This window comes from Mustela nivalis, assembly GCF_964662115.1.
Source record: "Mustela nivalis genome assembly, chromosome: 17".
NCBI lineage: Eukaryota > Metazoa > Chordata > Mammalia > Carnivora > Mustelidae > Mustela > Mustela nivalis.
This window is the reverse complement of record NC_139036.1, coordinates 4,438,197-4,462,895: the sequence shown is the minus strand read 5'-3', so window position 1 is coordinate 4,462,895 and position 24,699 is coordinate 4,438,197. Positions and strand designations below refer to the sequence as shown.

The window sequence follows — 24,699 nt, the reverse complement described above, 5'->3', positions numbered from 1 at the left end:
AAGCAGAGGCAGCTGCTTAACCGACTGAACCACCCAGGAGCTCTACCTTATTTTATTTTATTTTTAAGATTTTATTTATTTATTTGACAGACAGAGATCACAAGTAGGCAGAGAGGCAGGCAGAGAAAGAGGAAGGGAAGCAGGCTCCCTGCTGAGCAGAGAGCCAGATGCAGGACTCAATTCCAGGACCCTGAGATCATGACCCGAACCGAAGGCAGAGGCTTTAACCCACTGAGCCACCCAGGCTCCCTGCCTTATTTTATTTTAAAACAAATCTTATATATATATTTAAAGATTTTATTTATTTATTTGACAGAAATCACAAGTAGACAGAGAGGCAGGCAGAGAGAGAGAAAGGGAAGCAGGCTTCCCGCTGAGCAGAGAACCCGATGTGGGGCTCGATCCCAGGACCCTGGGATCATGACCAGAGCTGAAGGCAGAGGCTTTAACCCACTGAGCCACCCAGGCACCCCAACAAATTTTATATTTTACGTGGAAGTATAGTTGACATATAATACTGTATTAGTTTCAAGTGAACAGCGCTGTGAACCGACTATTATTACATGCATTATGAAAGGCCCACCATTATAATGTAGTTGCCATGTGTCACACATTTATTACAATATCATTGACCATATTCCCTATGTTCCACTTTTCATCCCTGTGGCTTATAACTGAAAATTTGTATCTTTTAATCCCCTTCGTCTTCTTCACCTATCTCCCCAACACTTTACCTTTTTAGATTTTTTAAAAAAGATTTTTATTTATTTATTTCAGAGAGAGCACGAGTTGGGGGAGGGGCAGAGGGAGAAGCTCCCTCCTCAGCAGGGAGCCTGATGTGGGGCTCCATCCCACTCGAACCCACTTGATCCCACTCCATCCTAGGACTCTGGGATCATGACCTAAGCCAAAAGCAGATGCCCAACTGACTGAGCCACCCAGGCCCCCCTCACTTTACCCCTTTAATCTCCTGTCTTCCCCTCCTACCACACTGATTTCCTTGCATTTCTTTTCACCATAGCGCCTTAGTGCTTGTGGTCCCCCCCCCCCATCCTTTCTCTTTGATCTCCATTATCTGAATCCTTCATCTCTTCCAATTCTTTAACATCACCTTTACAGTAAGTAAGACCTTTACAGTAAGGTCTTCTGCATACAAAGGCACACACTACCCGCTGCATTCCCTATTTCTTTTCCAATAGTACTTACTAGTCATTTCCAATAGTACTTATTAGTAATGTCTACACTTCCTTTTTAAAATTTTTATTTATTTTTAAATAGATTTTATTTATTTGACAGCGATCACAAGTAGGCAGAGAGAGAGAGAGAAGCAGGCTCTCTGTTGGGCTCGATCCCAGGACCTGGGGATCAAGCAGGCTCTCTGTTGGGCTCGATCCCAGGACCTGGGGATCATGACCTGAGCTGAAGGCAGATACTTTAACCCACTGAGCCACCTAGAAGCCTCTTCTTCTTTCTTCCTTCTTCCTTCTTCCTTCTCCTTCTCCTTCTTCTTAACTGTCAGTCTCCGTATTCTATGATGTAAGCTCCATGAGTACAGGGATTTTTTTTTTTTTTAATCTGTGTTCACTGCTGTATCTCCAGAGCCTGGAACAGTGCCTGGCACAGAGTCGCTGCCTACTAAAGCATGGAACGATTGGCTGGTCGACTGAATTAGAAAGAGCAAGAGGCTGTCATTAGCTGATCTACATTTAGCAACACGCTCTGTTCTAGGTCCCATCCTACAAAGATAAATAGAATAAACAGGGGAGCGCTACTTGGTACTCAGGGTCTGGTGGGGAAATAGATGATCCCAGCAAGGAGTCAAGGCCAGAACGCAAGCAGGAATGACGTGCTCGGGTCGCATGAAGGAGTCACATCTCTCTGCTTGGCAAGATCGGGGAGATGGGAAGATGCTCAGGAGCGACCAACCAGGCCGGCTGTGTTCAGGCTCCCGAGCGTCCCCGGCTCCTCCCCGTGCCAGGGATGCCAGACAGGAAGTCATCTCGGAAGGAAGCGGAGGTGCGGGAGTAGGGAGCTGCCGCGGTAGCTGCGCACACCGCTCCGCACACCGCGGCGCACCGGGGGCCCGAAGACGCCGGTGGGAGGAGCCGGAGGCGCAGCCGCGGCCGCGCCCACCGATGACGTCACCGAGCGGCCTTCCCGTGAGCCCCGGCGCCGCGGCTGTTCGCGGGCTCTCTCAGGGCGTCGCCTCGGGCGCATCATGGAGGCTGACCCGGCTCCGGCTCCTGACTCCGTGAGTGCGCTTGTCCAACCCTCGTCCCCGTTTTTCCTTATGGTCCCGTTCCCTCCCCCTTGCTTCTCGGCCTCACTGCCTTCGCTGGCCGCGCCTGGGCGAGGGGGTGGCCCGCGAGGCTGTTCGTCCTTCCACCGTCGCGAGTCTGGCGAACGCATTTGTTGGTGTCTGCGGCGCCCGCCGCGAGGCTTAGACGCGTCTCCGCCCCCTCTCCGGGCTTCCAGCGGGTGGGAAGCCGCGGGCGGGCTAATGGCGAACCGTGGGGCCCCTGACGTAGCTGGAGGGACGGGGATAACGGTAAACAAGGACAGCGTCTGAGACCCAAAGTGCGTGTGCGGCTTAGCCAGGCAGAAAAGCGCTGAAAGAGGTTTCTAGGCGGAGGGAAAACATGTTCAAAGGCAGGAGAGAGAACAGGTGTCTGCAAAATCCAAGTTCGGTTGCGGGGTGGGGATGGAGGGGTGGCGGCTGACGGTCTTCGTGCATCTCGCTCCACAGCGACTGGAACCTGAGCATAGCGGGGAGTTCCTGAGGGCTTTTAAGCAGAACAGCGATGGGATGAGATTTGAGATTTCGTTTCCTTGGGGCAGCAGTGTAGAAAGTACCGGTTAGAAGGCTGTGGTTGGAAAGCAGTGAGAGGGGATGGGGACCTCGACCACGGCAGCAGTGCTGAGGTTCCAGAAGTGAAGACGGTTAAAAAATTATATTAAGGAGGTAGAATCTAAAGGACTTAGGTATGGAAAGGAAGGCATTAAAGGAGGACTTCGAGCTTCAGGGTAGAATTACTGGGTTGAGGATGCTGTTTGCTGATTAGTAAGCGTCGGAAGGAGCGGGTTTGCTTTGTTTTTGTTTTGTTTTTAAAGGTCAGTGTTGGGATGTGTGGTGCCTGTAGGTTGGCCAGGCGGAGAATCTGGTAGGCAGATGGATATAACGAGAGAGAAAGAGAGAGAGAGAGAGAGATCTCAACTAAAGGAGCTCCTGTGGATGGCCAGTAGGGACATCCCGTGGCAGACATCACCGAAGGGAAAGTGTATAGTGTTCTCAGACTTCAGTTTTTATCAGTGTGATCTGGGAAGCTTATTTAAAATACAGACTCCTGGGGCGTCTGGGTGGCTGAGTGGGTTAAGCATCTGCCTTTGGCTTGAGTCATGATCTTGGGGTCCTGGGATCAAGCCCCACATCTGGCTCCCTGTTCAGTGGGGAACCTGCTTCTCGTTCTCTCGCTCCCCCTCCCCCGCTTGTGCTCTCTCTCTCAAATAAATAAATGGAAAATCTTTTTTATTTTTTTTTTAAATTTTTTTAAAAAAGATTTTATTTCTTTATTTGACAGAGATCACAGGTAGGCATAGAGGCAGGCAGAGAGAGAGGAAAGGAAGCAGGCTCCCCGCGGAGAAGAGAGCCCGACGTGGGGCTCGATCCCAGGACCCTGGGATCATGACCTGAGCTGAAGGCAGAGGCTTTTACCCACTGAGCCACTCAGGCACCCGGAAAATCTTTTTTAAAAAAATTAAATAAAATACAGACCCCTGGAGCTCCTGGGTGGCTCACTCAGTTAAACATCACACTCTTGGGGCACCTGGGTGGCTTAGTGGGTTAAAGCCTCTGCTTTCGGCTCAGGTCATGATCCCAGGATCATGGGATCGAGCCCCACATCAGGCTCTCTACTCTGCGGAGAGCCTGCTTCCTCCTCTCTCTCCCTGCCTGCCTCTCTTGCCTACTTTGGCCTCTGTCTGTCAAATAAATAAAATCTTTAAAAAAACAAAAAACAAAAAACAACAACATCACACTCTTGGTTTCAGTTCGGGTCATGATCTCAGGGTCCTGGGATCGAACCCCGAGTTGGGCTCTGTGCTCAGCTGGGAGTCTGCTTGAGATTCTCCCCTGTTCCTCTGCCCCTTCCCCTGCTTGCACGCATGCTCTCTGTCTAAATAAATAAATCTTTAAAATACAGACTCCTGGGTCCCCCACTCCTGCCAGGATTCTGACACAGTAGATGAGATCCATGAATTCTGAGGCAGTGGTACCACACTGTAAAACAGTAGTATGCCATGTGCCAAGGGGTGGACAGGCCCTCAGGAGCTAGAGAGAAGACAAAATCAGAGTCTGGGTGAGGCTCTCATTACGTCACTGAGGCAGTGCTGAATGAAGACGTGGTCCAATTTTGGGGGGGAAGATTTTCTCTTTAAGCAGTCTCCACACCCAACATGAGTCTTAAACTCACAACCCTGAGACCAAGAGTCGTGTGCTGTATGGACTGACCCAGCCAAGTGCTCTGACCTAGTCCAGTTTTGATAACTGTGACCGTGGGTGACCGTTTGGCTAGGTGGAGTGAAGGTGAAGTTTAGTGATAGAGCTGTTCACAAGGACACTGAGGTACAGAGAACCTGAAGACAAGTCTGTTAAGATGCTAAAGATGGAGAGGCGCCTGGGGTGGCTCAGTGGTTTAAGCCTCTGTCCTGGGCTCAGGTCATGATCTCAGAGTCCTGGATCGAGCCCCTGCATCGGGCTCTCTGCTCAGTGGGGAGTCTGCTTCCCCCTCTCTCTGCCTGCCTCTCTGCCTACTTGTGGTGTCTCTCTCTCTCTGTCAAATAAATAAATAAAATCTTTTTTTTTTAAGATTTTTAAAAAAGATTTTATTTATTTGACAGAGAGAGATCACAAGTAGACAGAGAGGCAGGCAGAGAGAGAGAGGGAAGCAGGCTCCCTGCTGAGCAGAGAGCCCGATGCGGGACCTGATCCGAGGACCCTGAGATCATGACCTGAGCCGAAGGCACAGCTTAACCCACTGAGCCACCCAGTTGCCCCAAATAAATAAAATCTTTAAAAAAAAAAAAGGGCGCCTGGGTGGCTCAGTGGGTTAAACCGCTGCCTTCGGCTCAGGTCATGATCTCAGGGTCCTGGGATCAGGTCCCGCATCGGGCTCTCTGCTCAGCAGGGTGCCTGCTTCCTCCTCTCTCTCTCTCTCTCTCTCTCTCTCTGCCTCTCTGCCTACTTGTGATCTCTCTCTGTCAAATAAATAAATAAAATCTTTTAAAAAAAATAAATAAAAAATAAAAAAAATTAAAAAAAAAGATGCTAAAGATTGAGCAAATGTGGAGGACTGAGCAGAAGGCTAATAGAAGGGCATTGGAGGGACAGGGAGTGAGCTGTAATGGTTTAGCGTTATCACTGGAGATCAAGAAGGATGAAGGACTTACCCCTCAGTACTATTGAAAGGTGTCAGAATTTTGTTATCTCTTTTAAAGATGTATTTATTTGAGAGAGAGGGAGAGAGCATACCTGTCATCACAGAGGTGGGGTGGGGGGAGGGAAGGAGAGTCTGAAGCCTATTTGGGGCTCGGGGGACTCAATCTCAGAACCTTGAGATCAGGACCTGAGCCAAAACCAAGAGTCCGCCGCTTAACCAACTGAGCCACCCCAGTGCCCCTGTCAGAATTTTAAAATAAATCAGTCTATCGTTGGAAGTAGGCCAAACTGGTTGCCTTCTCTAGAGCTAGCTGTGTCGCGAGGCGCCTATGTGTCCAGAATGTGTGACCAGTATATAAGTGTGGCTCATGTCCTCCTTAGGAATTCTGCGTCTCAGCTAAAGACAGAACAAAACACATCAGTGGGATTGCATCTTACGTTGATTTAGCTCATGGGAACTCAGATGTGTGTACAGGACTATGGAAAGGAATGATTAGAGACTGTTCTCTACCTGTGTCATTTCACATACTGTGTATAATTTGGCATATTTATGCTTACGTGTACACATTGCTATGTAGTATTGTGTCCTATGTACGAGCAACTTAAAGGATGTTTCCACTTACGTGGGGTGCTCTAGAAGCGCACCCCACGTAAGATGGGACAGGACAGTGCTGGATGTGATGGTCGTTGGCTGTCTATGGAAGTGCGTGTAGGGTGCTGTGGGAGCTCCAGGAAAGGAGCAGCATGGCGCCCGGGACAGAGAGGGAATTGCGGGGCAGTATGTATTCCAGTTGGGCATGTTGAGTACCGGTACGGGTCTGCTAGAGGAAGGTGTAGGAGCACCCGCACTGCTCCCGTGGTGTACTTTGTTATCACGGGTTACTTACTGTTTTTTGTTTTTGTTTTTTTAAGATTTTATTTATCGATTTGACAGAGACAGTGAGAGAGGGAATACAAGCAGGGGGAGAGGGAGAAGCAGGCTCCCCGCGGAGCAGGGAAGCCGACATGGGGCTCAATCCCAGGACCCTGGGATCATGACCTGAGCCGAAAGCAGCTGCTCAATGACTGAGCCACCCAGGCGCCCCTCACGGGGTACTTATGACAGAAAGAGGGAAGACCACAGTGGTCTAAAGAATGACCGGGCTAAGTCTTCTAAGGTTTCTTCCAAGTTTTAAACTTCAGTACTGTTTATTTATCTGTCCTCCGGATTTCTTTTTCTATTACTTTATTCCCGGAATTTCACTGGCGGGCAGGGTGGTTAGGAAGATGTTTTAACTGGATTCCCTTTCCTCAGGAGCAAGGCTGGCTGGAGGCTGCCCGGACCTTCATCCAGGAGACCCTGTGTCCGGCTGGCAGTGAGCCCGATGCGCAGTTGACTCAGTTGGTAATTGACTGTGTGAAGACCACCTGGTTGTCCCAGGGAAAGAACCAGGGCTTTCCCCTGCCCCTCAGCTACAGGTATGGCGATGAGGGGTTTGGGAGGGGGTTAACTTTGGGACTAAAGAAGGACCTAGAGTTAACCAGGGGAAAATGAGAAGCACGAGGGGCCAGGTTCTAAGGGGAGGAAGGCAATTTTTTTTTTGGAGGAAGGCAGTGTTGATAAAGTACTGTAAGAAAAGGATTGTATGGCCAAATACGTTTGAGACACATTGGATATGATATTACAAGCTTTTCTAGGAAAGTCACAGGCTCATTAACATATCAAGGCTCCAAAATGCCTGTGAAAAGGAACCTGTTGACCTCATAGAAGTAACCACTGTTTCCGATGTGGGGTGTATTTTTTTTAATTTTTATTTTTATTTATTATTATTATCTTTTCTTAGGGAGGGGGAGAGAGGGCAGAGGGGCAGAGGGAGACGGGGAGAGAACCTGAGCAGTCTCTGTGCCTTGCAGGAGGTTTGGGGCTTGATCTCTGAGATCATGACCTGAGCCAAAATCAAGAGTCTGTGCTTCAGACACCTGGGTGATTCAGTCAGTTAAGCGTCTGCCTTTGGCCCAGGGTCCTGGAATCCAGTCCTGCCGCAGGGAGCCTGGTTCTCGAACCTCTGCCTGCTGCTCCCCCACTTGTGTGCGTTTTCTCTCTCTCTCTCTCTCTCTCTCTCTCTCTCCGACAAATAAATAAACAAAATCTTAAAAAAAAAAAAAAAGTCATTGCTTAACCGACTGAGCCACCCAAGCACCCTTAAGTTGTTATTTTAATTCTAGTTAGTTAAAACTTAGTGTTTTGGCCTAAGTTTTTTTTTTTTTTTTTTTTTTTCTTAAAGATTTCATTTATTTATTTGACAGACAGAGATCACAAGTAGGCAGAGAAGCAGGCTCCCTGTGGAGCAGAGAGCCCAATGCAGGACTCGATCCCAGGACCCTGAGATCATGACCTGAGCTGAAGGCAGAGGCTTAACCCACTGAGCCACCCAGGCGCCCCTTGGCTTAACATTTTAATTTTATTTAGTTATTTATTTTTCCTTTCCATTTATTTATTTACATTGTAGTTAGTTAACTCACCGTGCAATGTTGGTTTCAGGAGCAGAATTCAGTGATTCATCACTTTCATACAACACCCAGTGCTCATCATAGCAAGTGTCTTCCTTAATCCCCATCACCCGTCTAGCCCATCCCCCACTCCTCCCCCTCCATCCCACCTCAGTTTGTTCTCTATTTTTTTTTTAAGTTTTTTTTTATTTATTTGACAGAGATCACAAGTAGTCAGAGAGGCAGACAGAGAAAGAGGGGGTAGCATGCTCCCTGCTGAGCAGAGAGCCCGATGCGGGAATGATCATGACCTGAGCCAAAACCAGAGGCTTAACCCACTGAGCCACCCAGGTGCCCCTGTTCTCTATTGCTAAGAGTCTCTTACGGTTTATTTGGCTCTCTCTGTTTTCTTCCTTCCATTACATTCATCTGTTTTCTTTCTTAAATTCTACATATGAGTGAGATCATATGGTACTTGTCTTCCTCTGACTTATTTCACTTAGGCTAATACACTATAGCTTTATCCACATCATTGCAAATGGCAAGATTTGATTCTTCTTGACGGATGAGTAGTATTCCTGTGTGTGTGTCTGTGTCTGTGTGTGTGTGTATGTATGTATGACCACCTCCACATACACACACACACACACCACATATATATATACCACCTCTTCTTTATCCATTCATGTGTCAGTGGGCATCTGTTCTCTCTCTGCAGTTTGGCTGATGTTGATAATACTGCTGTAAACATTGGGGTGCAGGTGCCCCTTTGAATCCCTATTTTTGCACCCTTATGGTAAATACCTACCTAGCAGTGACCTTGCTGAGTCACGGAGTAGTTTCCTCGAGATTGAAATGGATTAGCCCCTTTTCTTTGTATTTTTATTGTACGTGCGCCCACCCCTGAGCCGAGTCCTGTAGAGTCTGGCTCACCTCCTGACTTTCTGGAAGTAGAGACTTCCCTACTGTCGGGAGCTCTAGTTCGTTCATTCCACCTGCCACTTGGCATTCTGGGAGTCTCTGTGTCACCATTGATCTTCTGAAAAGTAAAAAGGCACAAGTTTGTTTAGCTTTGTTGAATTAGGCATTTCCCAACCCTTCGCGAGCTTGGGATGCTTTTCCCCGGACTTACACTGCGTGTGGCTGTGCAGCATTCACTCGGCCCCGCAGTCCTTCTCCGTCAGTAGAGGCAAAGGATCTTTGCTGAAAAGAGAGCTTCATTGTACTCTGTACTATCCAAAACGTCATTTTCAGAATTCTGGGTACTTTGCTCATCCGTGGATGCTGTTATACAACAATGGTGACTCAAAGTGCTGCCGCACCAGACTCAGCCAACTCACTGCTGCCTTCACTGCGAACGTGAAAGCCCTCTAAATTGAGCAGTGCATGCGCTGACCCAATGCGCAGTCCAGACTCAGTGCTCAGCTTGTAAAAACCTTACCATTTGCCGTATTTGCTTCAATTCATTTTTACTAGAAGTAAAACATTTCAGATTTAGTGGTGTCTCCTCTGTGGTCTGTCCTGATGTGGTTGGTGGTTCCCTCCTCTTCTCCGGCAGCACCCGGTGTCCTGAAGTGAGGTGCGGGCTCATTGGGTCCGCATGTGCCCTTGTAACTGCAGACGTGCCAGAGGACACGCGGGGCCGTTATGCATCTGTGTCCTGAACCATTCCCAGATCTGCTATTTACCTTGTTACAAAAGTGGGTTTTGTGTTTATTTGATGGATAGTAAATGATATTTCAATCCCAAAGTAATTTCTCCATACACACTTACCTGGGGGCCTTTGTCTTTTTGTCCTGTGTAGCTTTTCTCATTCTACTTCACTGGCTGCAGGTTTTCCTCCATTTCCCTCAGTGGTTGTCCACATCCCTATCAGGATTAAATATGTTGTTTATGTAGACACAGTGAAATCTTGTTAAAAAACCGTCCTGCCACATGGGACAGAGAGCTACCTATAGATTAGTTGTGGTCGAGAAGGTTGTGATTGCCGTGAAGCCTCATGCAGCGGGGTTTGTCTCCCATGGGTGCCTGAGTATGTGCTTAGTGGCCTCTGTGATCACAGTCTAATCCGAGAAAGAAAGGTCCAGATCTCTCAAGATTTTGGCATTACTAGAACAGTGGGAAAATGGTAAGTCAGAAACTGTTAGAAAAGGTTCCTGAAAGGAATCTTTTTAAATAAACTTCTTGTTCTTCAAGATAAATGTAAACTAGATGGCACAATGTGTTGAAGTGAGTAGTGCTTAAAGTAGGGTGGGCGAGGCTAGAATAGGAGTTATTTGATGGGTCCAAAGATTTTATTCATCCGTGTTTCCCTTCCTCGTGGAGTGCCTGCTGTGTGCCGGGTAGTGTGCTGCATGTTGAAAGTTGGAGATCAGTGACAAATGCAAGGATTCCAAGTTCTCAGCTTCAGTTTCCTGACCTAGACCCCTGAAGAATCTGGGACAAGTGACCCATGTCCTTATTTTCTGTCCTGAAGGTGCGTAGGAGAAAGAAAACGCTCTTTCCAGCGGCTTTGTCCTGGGCCTTTAGAGAAGTAGAGAAACACAGGGAAAGAACATGGACTTTTGAGTGAGACCCCCCCCCCCCCGGCTTTGCCACCCACACCACCATGTACCTGACCTCTGGACGTTTCCTCATTGGTGATGTTCACAGGGGTTTTGGGTAAAGCTTCAGTGCGTTACTGAGCGTGAACAGACCAAGTATAAGGTGTGCGTAGCCGGGACTCAACACGTGCTAGTCTCCATCTTTGCCTTTTATATCGTCCAAAGCCCCTGGGGAAAGCATGAAGCAGATGTGGACGGGGAGTGGGCCACCCGGGACGGCGCTCCCAGCTGTTAGTGCTCTCACGGGGGCGATGTTCACAGGCATAGTGAGCAGGGTAAGTTGTGACAGTTCGTACCTTTATCCTTACCCTTCTGCTCCGAAGACATGAGAAGGCAAGTGTGTGCGGAGTAAAGGAATCATAGATGTGAATCTATTGCAGCTTTGGAAAATTCGCAGTTACCACATTCTCCGTGTCGCGCCTCGCCACTGGCAGGGAGAGCCCTGCTGGGAGGCTTGCCTGGGGAATGGCTGATCTCAAGCATCTTTGGAGATTTGGGTGCTCTTGATTCGGACTCCCACCTCAGGCTGCTTCCCACCCCCCTGCCCCCCGATCGAGTTCTGTGATATCCTAGACTAGGAAGAAAGCCTGGCTGGGGCCACTGAGGTCAAGCCGTTGGCACATGCTCTAGCGGCCCATCGGGATTCTCTGTGGAGCTGAGAGCCGAGATCAGGGATGCTGAGTATGGTCAAGTGTTCTCCCCACGCTCATTCCCCCAGCCTCCTGCTACACGCTTTTGTTTCTCTGGGTCCTCTCTGTGGCACCATCTTGTTCAGAGTCTCCTCAGCATTTTCTTCCTCCCTTCCATAGGTACTCCCAGTTCTTGGACCCAGATTAGGCTCTTAGCCCCAAAGTTCTTGCCCATCAGTCCAACTCCCCTCTTAGTCTGTGATTTCCGTTGATCTTTCCTTGGGCTTTGGGGGAACTCGTTGGGGTTGGGGGTAGTGTCCTAGGCTTGGATGCAGCTTTGTAGGACCTCTGCTCCCTTCCCTCTGCAGCTTTGTCTCAGTACAGGACCTCAAGACCCACCAGAACCTCCCGTGCTGCAGCCACCTGTCCTGGAGCAGTAGTACGTACCAGGCTTGGGCCCAAGGGGCTGGACCAAATGGAACTCCTCTGCCCCGGGAGCGGCTGTTACTCTTAGGGACACTCACAGACCTCTCGGGGGACTTGGAACAAGAGTACAGGAAAGGAGATGTCTATGTGAAAGATAACACTGGTATCCTGACCTGCGAGGTGAGTAGAAGGGCAGAGGTCAGATGTCTCCGAGCCTCACAAGGAGGGTCTCTAGGGAGTGAGGCAGTTCGGTCTCTAAGGGAAGAAAGGTGGAGGAGAGTGGGTGGGATGCTAGGGCCAGGGGTAACCCTTGCTCTTGGTCTTTTCTAGCTCATAGATCTGGACCTGTCTTGGTTGGGCCGTCTCTTCCTGTTCCCCAATTGGAGTTACCTCCCTCCTGCCAGGTGGAATGCATCCGGGGAAGGACACTTGGAGCTCTTGAGTGCTCCAGTGCCAGTGTGCCCCTCGACCACCAGTCCTGGGCCCCCCACCCCTCTCCCTGTTCTCTACCCAGAGACTGCTTCCCGCTTGCTCAGACACAGGTAATCCTCCCCTGTCTCAGGGAGGACGGAGCGCGGTAAAACTGGCAGGTGGGAGGGAAAGGTCCAGAGAGTAGTGGGGAGGATGGGGTGTTCCCACCAGAGTCAAGGGAATGGTGGGGCCTCTTCAAGTGTTGAGTGCAAGTCTTCAAAGGAAGTTTGCCTTATCTGAGGTCAGGAAGAGTGTGAAGGATGTCTTTGGGATAACAGCTTTGGGCTAGGGATATTTTAAATTACCACTGGCTTATTTACAGCAGAAAGGAAAGCATTTGTGGGGGAAAAGGAAATAAAAATGCCTTTTCCCTCTTGTGTTTCTTCCCTCTGTAGGGGCAAGCTGAGAGGCGTGCAGCCGAACCTGGCTGGGAAGCTGGTTCGATTGAGCGCTCTGGTGAGGAGTCAGAAGAAAGCTCACTTTGTCCTGTCTCTTGGGGACGGCTCCCTGGCTGGCAGCCACGTGTCCATTGTTGTGCAGGTGAGAACGGGGGTCAGTGCTGGGTCGTGGAGATGTGGAGGAGCTGTCAGGACTCTTAGCAGGAGAGATGAATGTCAGAGCAGGGCCACATTGGAAAGGAGGCCAGCTCGGGGGCGGGATCCCTGTTGCTTGGGACAGCGCTGTTGCTGGGGGAGTCACTCCCCCACGCAGGAAAGAGGGAACGCATTTTCCTGTCATGCCTTTCATCTGAGTAGACGATTTGCGTATTGTCGGTGATGAGTAAAACCTGTTGGAATCACTTGTTTTTCCTCTGCATTAGCAGGATGACCGAGAAAATTATTCAGTTCAGCACCATCAAGCCCTTTTTTTTCTCTTTTGGCTGTATGCACTTTTTAAAAAACTTGGTACTTTGATATTCACTCTTCCTACATTAACTGGTACGATTTTAGAATCATTAATTTTTACGCTGTTGTCTAATGACTTTCATCATTATCTGAATAGCGTTTCAGAAGTATTCAAAACAAGGGAGAAGAAGGCTCTCATATGCGTATCAAAAAGGGATCTCTGACATTTATTAGCTCTGGGAGAATTCTTGTGTCTGTCTGCATCATAAGCTTGAGTGACAGTGATGAGTGGGTAAAGGAACTGGAAACGCTAAAACTGAAAATGCTTAGGAGCCACCCCAGTTTCTGGTCTCATTTCTGCTCCCAGCCTAGAGAGGAGCTTCTGCATTTTCTTTGCATCAGACCCTTCCATGTCTCCTTGAGCCCAGTGAAATGCTGCTCAGGGTGGAGTTGGCTCAGGGGAGAAGTGATCTTGCTATGTTTGTAGGCTGCTGCAGACATACTGGAGACATACTGTCACCCTAGATGAGCCCAGGGGATGTCTTCTGTGATGGAGGAGCTGAGATCATCATCTCTTGGAAATGAAGGACCGGACCCTGGTTCAGGGTAACTGCCATGCCAGGCAGCAGGGGATGAGAGGCTGCTGAGCAGTTACCAGGGCCCCGCCGGAGAGGGCTTGGCGCGGGGTGACATGGGTCTGACCTCCTCAGGTAGGGCTCTTGTCTTCAAAGAGGAGTAGAGGACACAGAGCCCTGGCGACCTGCTGTAGTGGCCCTGGGGTGCAGGGGGGCCAGACAGGTAGGGCTCGGGGTCCACGTGCAGATCCTGGCGTTCGGACAGAGGAAGGGAAGGGGCATCTGAATACAGGAGGAGGGGCTGTGATGCTTGCCGTCCTGGCAAGATGGTGTCTGAGAGCAGAGGGCAGCGGGGGACCAGCAGAAGCACTGCTGTGCGTTTGCTGGCCCCTGGAGTCAGACAAGCAGAAACCGTCAGGCAGGTCTTAGCACTGGTGACGAGGGGTGGCAGCCAAGGACACCCCTGGTTCTGGGGTAGAAGTGGAGATCTATGAGGCTTGAGTGTCCTGGGTCAGTGGGCTTTGAAGCCCCTGCGAGTGGCAGCGTGCTGTGTGGGGCCTGCGGGAGGAGCACGTCCCACAGGGTAGGTCTGGGAACCGTCCTACTTCCCCTTGTGCTGAAATCGCTCAATAAGCACGTTCTGCAGTCCGTATGACACTCTGCTGTCTGCGGCTGGTTTTGTCTCCGTACTTTGACGGTTCTCGTTTTCCTATAATATCAAGTCTTCAGCAGCTCATTGCTGGGATGTCCCCCTCCTCTCGGCTCTCCCGTCTCTGTCCTGTGGCCCGTCTCCATCCCAGCCGGTGTTCTCACTGCCTTGCTCATCTGAGTTCTGAGCACTTTCATGTTGCTGCTTCTGCTGGAATCGTCCCCCCGCCCCCAACTTGGGCCAACCACAGACGCCATTCAGGACCCTGTGTGGGCCCCAGTCTCCACTGGGTCTACCTGCTCGTTCCCACCCATCCTGACCTGTCTGTCCCCGAAACCTTGCCCAGTGTGTGTGGTTTTGTTTACTTGGTCATACGTGGTTCCGCATCCCTACGTGAGTTGGCGTCTGTGTTCCCCCGGTGGGCTGAGATAGGCTGGGAGAGAGGGACCAGCCTGTTGTATTTCTTTCATGTCTGTCCCCTTCCCGACTCTACATACCCCGTAGGTATTGGTTTAATAGATGAGAGTGATTTGCGTGCTACACGGTAGGATGGAGAAATGCGAAAGCCAGCCGTCATGGGTGGAAAGTTTCTGTATTTTGGAGGATGTTGTAGGGATGGTTAAGTCCAGAGAGAAGCACTGGGGGGTATTTGTTATCTTATGTGAGAGGGAGGCGATCCCGAACGGTAGGAATGACTTGTCAGACAGCGCATGCAGAGGCCAGGCAGAACTCCTGAGGAGCGGGTTGTTGTGGTCAGGTCGCGATGGGGAGAGACTCTGGCAGAGGGGCAGTGTCACGGGCACCGTCTCATATGCCGTGTTGCCTGCCCCCACACGAGCCAGATCCCCACCCAGCTGGTGTGGCACCGAGCCCTTTGGCCTGGTAGGTCCTATGTGCTGACAGCGCTGCGAGTAGTCAGAATCCGTGGACACTGTTACCGCGTGTGGACCACCAGTCCCTCCTCCCACCTGCTGCTGCTGAAACCGGAATGTGTGCGAGAGCTGGAGCTAGAGCTGGATGGGCCCCTTTTGGAGGCTGACCCCGCGCCAACCCCCATGCCCAGCAGCTCCCAGGACGGGGATGGGGAGCCAGCTCTTGTCCGCCACTCGACGCTCTTATCCTACTCGGTGAGCAAAAAGGAGAGATCCGAGAGTTTGGGGGTGGGGGTGGATAGGGTAGGAGGAACTGGAAGTGCGGGTCTCCAGAGAGGAAGGAAAGAGGGACCAACTGGACCTTTGGCCTCTCCGCAGGGAAAGGTCACTGGTGTGCTGAGCCAGCCGGCCGGCCTCTATGAAGTGGACGGGCAGCTGGCGCTCTGCCTCGCCTACCAGCAATTCCACAGCCTGAGGAAGGTGGTGCGGCCGGGGGTCTCCCTGGAGGTACGTGAGGTGTCAGGGCTGGGGACACGAAGGCGCTTGGCAGCTTCTCCTACCTTTGTGGCCCGGTACACACCAGCCTCAACAGGGTGGGATCTCCCGCAGCAAAAATAGGAAAAGAATAGGTGTGTGTCGGAGGGTGGGGGTTGCATACTTAGTGCCAGCAACGATTTGGACGGGGGCTCAGGTCAGGAAGGAGGAGAGGCTGGGGCTCCCGGAGTACCTCCTTTCCGGAAGGGCTTCCACCCAGAGGAGGAGAGGCTGGAGCCGAGTCTCAGGTGTGGGGCCCGGACGGTCTTGGGCAGCTTGATGGGTCGTGGCGCCTCACCTGCCAGGAGCCTCCTGGCCCACAGGACAGCCGAGTGGAGCTTGTGGGAGATGAAGGCTTCCCACGGGGGAGTGCATTGTGCGGATGGCACTGGGAGGCTGGAAGGAAATGCCCCGTTGGGAGAAATGCTGTTTCTCCGAGTGCCGGGCAGTGGGAGGCTGCAGGGAACCCTGCCAGCGATCATTGAGCCGAGGGCTTCACCCCTGCTTTTTCCACCTTTTCCGCTTTTCTCCAGCTCCAGGATGTTCACCTCCTGCAGTCGGTGGGCGGAGGGACCAGAAGGCCAGTGCTCGCCCCCTGCCTCCACGGCGCCATTCTCCTGCGGGGCTTCTCTTGTCAGAAGCCCGAGACTCAGTCTTTCTACCAGGCCCAGGGGACCTCCCTGTTCGAGCAGCTGGTATGGGAACGCCAGCTGGGCCTCCCCCTGTACCTGTGGGCCACCAGGGCGCTGGAGGAGCTGGCCAGCAAGTGAGGAGGACGGGGGTCTGGGCAGGCGAGGGCTGGCAGGGCCAGGGGCCGGGGAAACAGGATCCTGCCAGAGGCGTCCCCCTTTGGGACACGTGAGCGCTTCCCTTCCTGGCCCAGGCTGTGTCCGCACATGCTGAGACACCACCAGCTTCTGCAGCACTCCACTCCGGGGAACCCCAGTCCGGGACTGCAGCTCCTGGCTCCTGTCCTGGATGTCCTATCTCCACCGGGCAGCATGCGTCGGAACGCGCACAAGGAGATCCTCGAGGAGCCGCATCACTGTCCGCTGCAGAAGGTGCGAGCATGTGTGGGAAGCAGGGGCGGCAGAGCTCGTGCCCTGCGCGACCCACAGCCACAGGCTCTGATTTCTCTTCCGTCCCCCACAGTACATGCGGCTGCAGACACCCTGTTCTTTCCCTACTCTGGCCACCCTGAAAGACGAGGGCCGGTGCAGGGCCTGGGCCGCCTTTGACCCCAAGACCCTCCTGCCCCTCCCGGAGTCTTCTTATCTGACCAGCTGCCAGCTCAATCAGCGAGTATCCTGGTCCTGGCTCACTCTGCTGCCTGCCACCTCCCACCCAGCCCAGGTAGGTCGGGTGCAGGCGGCCCATAGGCCTCCTCTCTTGGCTGCCCTCAGTGCCGCTACCGTCATCCTTCCTGGTCCCTGTGGCTGCACAGCCTCTAACTAGACGACCCCGTCTCTTCTCGCCCCACCTGTTCTTCCTGCAGCAGACAGGGAAGGTCTGGGCTCACAGAGCTGTTTTGCTTTAAAAAATCCTTTTCTGGTTCTTTCCAGAGTACGTAAGAGAAAACGCAGAGTCCTTACAGTACCCTGTGAGGTCCCGTATGGTCTCCTGGTTCTAAGCTCAATTCGTATGCTCTCTCCGCTGCCACTAAACGTGCGAATGCATGGCTCTTCCTTTCATATCCCTCTTTCCCACTCCAACATAAGTTCTTTCAGGTCAGGGACTGTATCTTTAGCTAATGTTTAACACAGCATCTGGCGCATGGTAGCCATACCTTGTCCTTCGTCTCCCTGCAGATTTTAATTGGGGTCCTGGCGGCTTCATCTCATAAAGGCTGTCTGCAACTTCGGGACAAAACCGGTTCTCTCCCCTGCCTCATCCTGGCCAAGCACTCTCAGCCTGTCACTGATTCCCGGTTCATAGGTTTGGAGTTGGGATGTGGAGAGAAGGGGGCGGACGGGGAGGGTTTCGGAACAGGAGGTTTGAGGTTTGAGGAGGAGGCACCCGCTAGGATTTTCTTGAAATGCTGAAGTAGCCTGTGTTGATTTGCAAGTTTGGGGACAAGTCTGGGACCCCGGTATGGGCAGAGAAAAGGAGCGAGGGTTTCTCCAGCCAGAACGCCAACTCCCAACCTTCATTTCTCCCACTGTAGCTGCGGGCGGGCACGCCAGCACAACATTTCTTGGTTTGAGCTTGCTGAGCCCTATGGACAGGAGTGTTCCTATAAAGGAATGTCACTGAGCCTTTCAGCCTAGGAGGCCAGGGGCAGGATTGGACGCATGGCTGGGATGGTTTCTCCCTTAGAGATATCATCCTGCTGAGGTGGGGTTCAGGTCTGGGCCTTCATGTTGTGTTAGGGGAGCAGCTCAGGCCTGGGACAGGTAGTGAGACCTGCAGGGCGGTCTCCTTCATTGCCCATCCCTCTTGTCAAAACAGAATTCTCTCTCTCTAGGCTGCTTGGTGCGGACAGAGAAGTTCCAGCTGGTCATAGAGAGGAATGTCAGAAGCAATTTCCCTTCCTGTAAGGAGCTGAACATGACGGGCTTCATCCAGAAGCAGCAGGCCAGGTTGGCTCCCGTGGGTCGTGGCCGCATCTGAGTCTCTGAGGGGAAGGGCAGGGCCTGGTGCCGGCGGTGGAGTGTGGGGGCCCATCGGGCCCAGGGCATGTATCACTAAGAAACCTACTCCTTGTCTCTCCCAACAGAGTTTATATCCAGTTCTTCCTGGCCGATGCCTTGATCCTGCCTGTGCCCAGACCTTTGCTGCACTCGGCCACCTCCCTCACACCTCAGGCAGAGCCCACCCTCCCGGATGGCCCCCACGTAGAGCAGAGCCGACTGTTCTTGCTGTCCCACAAGGAGGCCCTCGTGAAGAGGAACTTCTGTGTCCCCCCAGAAGCTAACCCAGAGGTGCCCAAGCCCATCCTCAGTTTCCACGTATTGGGGAGCTGGCTTGGGGGCACCCAGAGGAAGGAGGGGACTGCGTGGGGCCCACCCGAGCCCAAAGGAGAGGAGAACAAGGATCAGAAGGTAAACCGGGACTGCAGGGATCTAAGGCCCCGGTGCCATGTGCCCCAGCTCCTGTCTGGGACCCCCAGCACCTGCCTCCCTCTTTCCTCCCTCCCTCCCAGGTTCTCTTAATCTTCCGGGGCTCCTCCGTCCGCTGGTTCGAGTTCTTGCACCCAGGTCATGTGTACCGACTCGTGGCTCCAGGCCCTCCTGTGAGTGCCCCACTCAGTCCTTCACACACCCTGCCCCAGAAGGCTTTTGTGGCGTGGGGTCTGGAGAGGGAGTGCCAGTGCCTGGCTACTGTCTAAGTGTTCTAGAAGAAGGGTAGATTTAGAGCAGATGGAAGGCCCGTTTGAATGTAAAGCACTTCCCTCACCGTCCTCCAGGAAGAAAACAAAATCAGGTCTTCGTGTTCTGTGAGCCTGCCCCTGGAGCAGGACATGCTCGAAGGGTTGTCTTCTGTTCTCCGCAGACCCCGCTGCTGTTTGAGGAGGGCGGGCCATCCTGCATCCCACAGCGTCCCCTGGAGCTGGCCGGCTATGCATCCTGCCTCACGGTGCAGGAGGCGTGGACTCTGGAGCTTGAGAGCGGCCAGGACGTCCCGGCTGTGCTGGACACCAGCAGGGCCCTGCCTAAGACCTCGATGGACGACCTGCTCAGTGGCAAGTAAATGTCCGCCGGCTTCTCCAGCTTCTGCGGCTGCGCTGTCCCGCCGGCATGGGGCTTGGTGAGCAGTCCGCTCCCCACCGCGGCGCCTCTGTCTTTGTTGGGATTCATTCCTAGAGGAGTGACGTCCCTGTGACCAGGAAGCTGTGTTTCATGCCGGAGTTTTACCCTAGCAGCTCAGTGTTCTGAAAAGATCATGAGCAGGGTTTCTCACAATGAAGGAAAAGCTATAGCAATGAAAGGAAGTATAAAGAGAAAAAAAAAAAAGACAAAGCTGGAATCTATAGAGAAGGGCCTTCCCTTTCAGTGCAAGCAGCAGCTGGCTCCTGGCTGCAGGCACGGCTGTTCTTTTTTTTCAGGGCAGCTGCCAGTGCAGGCTCAGACGCCACAGATTTCCCCTATGTTTTTTTAAAAAACAAAACAAAACAAAAAAAAACCTTATTGGATTGCACGTGTGATTTTTAACTACTTTTTTTTTTTTTTAAGATTTTGTTTATTTATTTGACAGAGAGAGAGAGAGAGAGATATCACAAGTAGGCAGAGAGGCAGGCAGAGAGAGGGAGAAGCAGGCTCCTTGCTGAGCAGAGAGCCCGATGCGGGACTCCATCCCAGGACTCTGGGATCATGACCTGAGCTGAAGGCAGAGGCTTAACCCACTGAGCTGCCCTGGCGCCCCTGTGTGTGTGATTTTTACAAAACGTGTCTCTAGTAGAAAGGATTGTTTCCAAGGACCCATGATGGGCAGGTGTGGGCATGAGCGCCAGCATACAAAGCTACCTGTGTTGGGCCGCAGCTGTGATGTCCCCTGTGCCTCCGGGTGAGGCCTCTGCTTATGGTGTGGTATAGGTTTTCAGTGATCTGCTGCGGCTCTGTTTTTCCTATAAGGCCTGTTGCTTTTTTTTTCCTTCTTAAGATTTATTTTACTTATTTGAGAGAGAGAGTGTGCATGTGCCCATGACGCGGGGGGCTGGGGGAGGTTTGCCGGGTGTGGACAGAGGTGAAGAGAATCCCCAGCAGACTCCCTGCTGAGCCTGGAGCCCACTGCAGGTCGATCAGGATCTGAGATCACGACCTGAGCCAAAAGTCAAGGGTCAGACACTTAAACTGATTGCACCCCCAGGCACATGCCCTTGTCCTTTAGGGCGTGACAATGCAGGGCAAGGCTTTTTTTTAGGACGTTATAGATGACGTTCTGGCAGATGCTTTAGCTCCTTTTTTTGCCCTTAGATCCCTCTCCAGTCTCTGCTTTCTGACGCCTGTTATCACTGTGCTTCTGTGACCCTATAGCTCCGATTGCCTGGTGTCTTTCTCAGCTGAGATCTTGTCACGGAGCCTGTGTGAGCCATTTCCGGCCCCTTTCTGGGCAAAGCCTGGTAATGATGCCTCCTTTGGGGGAAGGTGTGAAGTTCAGTGATGGGACTCTGGGGTCCTGGCAGATGCCCCTGACCCTTGCCCTGGACTTCTGCAGGGGGCACTCGGACCTCGAGAGCATCTGTGAAGCTGACCGTGGCCGTGGAGGATGCTGACTGCCCATGCCGCCCACACTTAGACATCTATATCAAAGAGCCACACTTGCCTCCCCCGCTAGGACTCCTGCCGGGAGCCCGAGCCTACTTTGGCCAGCTGGAGAAGAAGATTTCCAGGTGAGAATCGGGACGCTGGCTGGCTTCCTCTCTCTGCTGCTCTCTTCCCCACCCCGCCACTGTGCTTTCACACCTCCTCTTTGAAAGGACTTCGCCGCTGTGTCGCCTCTCATGTGTGCTCTCTGCCCTCACGAGATGCTCCAGGCTGCTCGTGCCCTAATTCTTCCCTCTGCTTAGCCCAGGGCACAGCCTGCCGGGGGAGGAGGTGGCGATGGGGGTCTAAGCTTGTGATCTGGCCACAGCTCCTGCCTCAAATTGACTTCTTTTTCCTCCTCTTCACTCTGCCTCCTGCACTTGAAGATCCCACAATATTTACTGTTGTTTCCGACCGACTACTTACCTTCAGGTCCTGAGTTTCCCCCCCGAGACCGCAATCAGGTCAGTGGCCCGGGCCCTCCTCCCCACACTTCACATCCTCACACCCACATCCTTTTTTTTTTTTTTTTTTTTTTTTTTTTAAAAAGATTTTATTTATTTATTTGAGAAAGAGGCAGTGGGAGAGAGCATGACCGAGGAGAAGGTCAGAGGGAGAAGCAGATTCCCCGTGGAGGTGGGAGCCCGATGCAGGACTTGATCCTGGGACTCCGGGATCATGACCTGAGCCGAAAGCAGTTGTCCAACCAACTGAACCACCCAGGCATCCCCCTCACACCCACATCCTACATGTGGTCCCGGCTTTGGGATTTTTGCCATTTTAACTGGTGTTCTCCACTCCTAGGAGAACAAGTTGAGTTGGAAGTGTTCTCTCTGCCCCACGTGAAAATGCCTGATGTTCATTATTTTGCCCAGAAAGATGTAATGTTCTAGGCCCCTGAGGAATAACGGATGGTCAGAGGTCGGGATTCAGAACGAAGCCATGAGGCTTCCTGGAGAGCACAGAACCCACACCCATCCACATCCCTGTGCCTGCCCGGTACTGCCAGACATCGCATGCTTTCAGGACAGTCGGCTATCCTTGACTCCTTTCTCTCTCTCTCTCTAGTGCTCCCCTGCCCCACATCTTCCTGGCTGAACTCCTGCAGGGTGGCCGTCCCCCCTTCCAGGCCAGTGCCTCTTGCCATATCGTTTCCGTCTTCAGCCTTCAGCTCCTGTGGGTGTGTGCTCACTGTACCAGTCTCTGTCCCCAGGTATGGGAGGGCCCAGGCTGAGCAATGTGCAGGGGGCCAGACGGGTGTGAGGCGACCCAGAGCGTTTTTCCAACTACTGTCTCTATCCCAGGGAAGGTGTACTCGTCAGGGCTCCACTTGCCCCACACAGACATCTATAAGCCAGGCCAGCATCAGGTGAGAGCACAAGGTGGGCACCTGCTGCGCCATTTTATTTCCCTGTCATGTGGTCTCTCTGCTGGCCTGTTGTTGGTATAGTTCCTGGCTTGTGGGAATGGCTTTGTAAGTCTTTGAGGGTGAATGGGTTAAAGTCAAATGAGTCAAACTGGGAAGTGGTGGGGAAGGAGGCATGTTGGAACCATCTGGCCACCTGGGTCTGCCGTGGAAGTTTCTATTTCTCTGCGGCCCCTCCTTCCCCCAGGCTCCTGGTGGAGGATGGGACTGCCGAAGCCGTGGTGACCTGTAGGAATCATCATGTGGCAACAGTACTGGGTCTGTGTCCCAGTGAGTGGACCTCCCTCCTGGAGTCTGTCCGAGGGCCTGGGAAGGTGGCCTTGCAATTTACAGGTCCTGGAGCCCAGCCTGAGGTGAGACGGGGCTGGGAGGTGGGACTGTGAAACCCAGATTCCTAAGCGGTTTGGTAGAGAGTTTAAGAATCTGAGTTAGGGGGGCGCCTGGGTGGCTCAGTGGGTTAAGCCGCTGCCTTCGGCTCAGGTCATGATCCCAGGGTCCTGGGATCGAGCCCCGCATCGGGCTCTCTGCTCAGCAGGGAGCCTGCTTCCTCCTCTCTCTCTCTGCCTACTTGTGATCTCTCTCTGTCAAATAAGTAAATAAAATCTCTTTAAAAAGAAAAAAAAAAAAAAAGAATCTGAGTTAGGAAGAAAAAAAAAATTAGAATTCTGATTAATCTTCAGTTTCTTCTTCTAGTCTTCCGCCAAGGTGGATGAGCCCTTGACCCTCTTCCTCCGGACACTGTGTACCAGCTTCTCTGTTCTCCGGCCTGTTGTGCTTTCTTTTGAGCTTGAGAGGAAACCCTCCTCGGTCATCCCGTTAGGTATGGGAGGGAGGGGGTATGTGACTAGAGGGGTCCCAGGAGGAAGGTGGATGTGCAATTGATCGATGGGAGGAGGTCTGGAGTCGGGGAGAACGGTGGGGGCTGTCTGGAGTTGGGGAAGAGAATGGTGGGTCGGGGAAACAAACCACATGCCCAGGCCATCTCTTTCCTCTCGTCCCATCTCAGAGCCACCTCAGCTACAGCGGTTCCAGTGCGGGGAACAGACTCTACTGACTCGTGTGAATCCCAAGATTCGACTGTCCTGCCTTTCTATCCAGGAGCCCAAGCACGCCAGCTCTCTGGGAGCCTTTTCTTTGTCCTGCTGACCTGGACGGCAATGGGGCCCTGCTGGAAGCCTTGAGGCCCTGAGCCCATCTCCTCCCCGCCATTGTGCCCTTACCTGGTCTGTGATGGCACCAGGACCCCAGGTCCCGGAATTCAGAAACTGCTACCCTTCTGTGACATGTCCTTCCCATTCTGTTGCCAGCTTGCCTGGAAATTGTTGAGATGGGCAGATGACGGCGCTGTTGATGGTCCCTCTGTAGTTGGGGTCAGGGTATTGGCCCTAACGGGACGGGCCCTAAGTACCTGGGTTCTGCCTTTGGGGGTGTTTGTGGCAGGCCTCTTGGCCCGCAATAAAGCTCTGGTGATGTATCTTGCTTGTGCCTCTCTCGGGGTCCCAGGCCTCCTGACCTCCTGGCATCCAGCCCATCACTTTGCTGTTTGTTGCTGGTGCCAGATTCAGTTTGGAGAGGGGCTTCTGGTCGGGCAGTGATACCAAGAATTAGGCCTTAAAGGGAGGAAATTGGGGCATGGAGGGCAGGGTAGACAACATAGCCAGGTGGTGTCAGCAGGGCTGGGCCCCAGCAAGTCCAGCCCACTGCCCTGGGGTGTGGAAGAGGGGGGAAGCACCAAGCTCTAGTGGGGGCCTGGGTGGAAGCCAGGGCACATGTGCTGGGGAGCCCAAATCAGCACTGTGGGCTTCTCCTGGGCCAGGCCTGAGGCAGTTAAGGGATCAATACACGCCCCCCCACCCGGACTAGCAGGAATTCCAGAACCGAACCCACAGAATCAAGAGTTGAAGGAGCATTTATGGGTGATGATGTGTTTGGCTGGTGGTGTGTTTGTTTCCCCGGGGCTTCTCGCTAGCTGGAGAGGTACAGCCGAGTCACAGCTCTTAGAGACACATTCTTCCCTGGCCTTTAGGGATCAGTTGCAGTTTGCATTTGGGAAGCCCTTGGATTGCAGCTTTGTGTATGGGAAAGTAGCTATACTTTACTGATAACATTTGTAGAGATTTGAGGGTGTCTTGTCTTGCAGCTGGCCGGTTAGCTCAGTTGGTTAGAGCGTGGTGCTAATAACGCCAAGGTCGCGGGTTCGATCCCCGTACGGGCCACAAGCCGCTACTCCTTTTGTTACAACCAGAACTTTCTGCGCGGAGCCATATGACTTTTGATTACAGACGACATCAGACCCATCGCTCCTCAAAACCTAAATTGCTAGCACACTCCAAGGCCTGGAAGGGAGGTCCTGGGGCTGGGGCCGAGGGAGGTCTCCCCCGGAGCAAATTGTTGGAGGCGGTGGGAGACCGGGCAGGCTGCGGGAGGAGGAGCCCAGAGAGGCAGCGCGGAGCGGGCCGAGACTCCCGGGCGCTTCCGGCAGCCGCTGCTTTCCCGGCCCGGAGACCCCGGCTAGTTTACAGA

The 24,699-nt window shown here is 52.6% G+C and overlaps 1 protein-coding gene across 11 annotated transcripts; it reads left to right on the top strand.

Annotated features, from left to right (window-relative positions):
• The first annotated feature begins 1,373 nt into the window (after positions 1 to 1,373).
• On the top strand, positions 1,374 to 23,650 carry CTC1 (CST telomere replication complex component 1). Of its 11 annotated transcripts, none has more exons than XM_082708164.1 (23): positions 2,126 to 2,251; positions 6,729 to 6,892; positions 11,504 to 11,741; positions 11,892 to 12,103; positions 12,428 to 12,572; positions 14,944 to 15,228; positions 15,352 to 15,480; positions 16,041 to 16,273; positions 16,391 to 16,568; positions 16,660 to 16,860; positions 17,316 to 17,442; positions 17,972 to 18,086; positions 18,224 to 18,548; positions 18,650 to 18,739; positions 19,000 to 19,193; positions 20,481 to 20,566; positions 20,662 to 20,836; positions 21,137 to 21,214; positions 21,819 to 21,963; positions 22,055 to 22,119; positions 22,364 to 22,529; positions 22,870 to 22,996; positions 23,183 to 23,650. In XM_082708164.1, exons 1-23 carry the CDS (start codon positions 2,219 to 2,221, stop codon positions 23,320 to 23,322), a joined length of 3,651 nt encoding a protein of 1,216 aa, XP_082564290.1. In that variant the 5' UTR covers positions 2,126 to 2,218; the 3' UTR covers positions 23,323 to 23,650. The 11 variants fall into 11 exon arrangements, 4 of the variants coding, with proteins under 4 accessions (XP_082564288.1, XP_082564289.1, XP_082564290.1 ...); XR_014305035.1 differs by having other exon boundaries at positions 2,142 to 2,251; positions 22,055 to 22,132; XR_014305031.1 differs by lacking the exon at positions 6,729 to 6,892 and having other exon boundaries at positions 1,374 to 2,251; positions 19,000 to 19,189.
• The last annotated feature ends 1,049 nt before the right edge of the window (positions 23,651 to 24,699 follow it).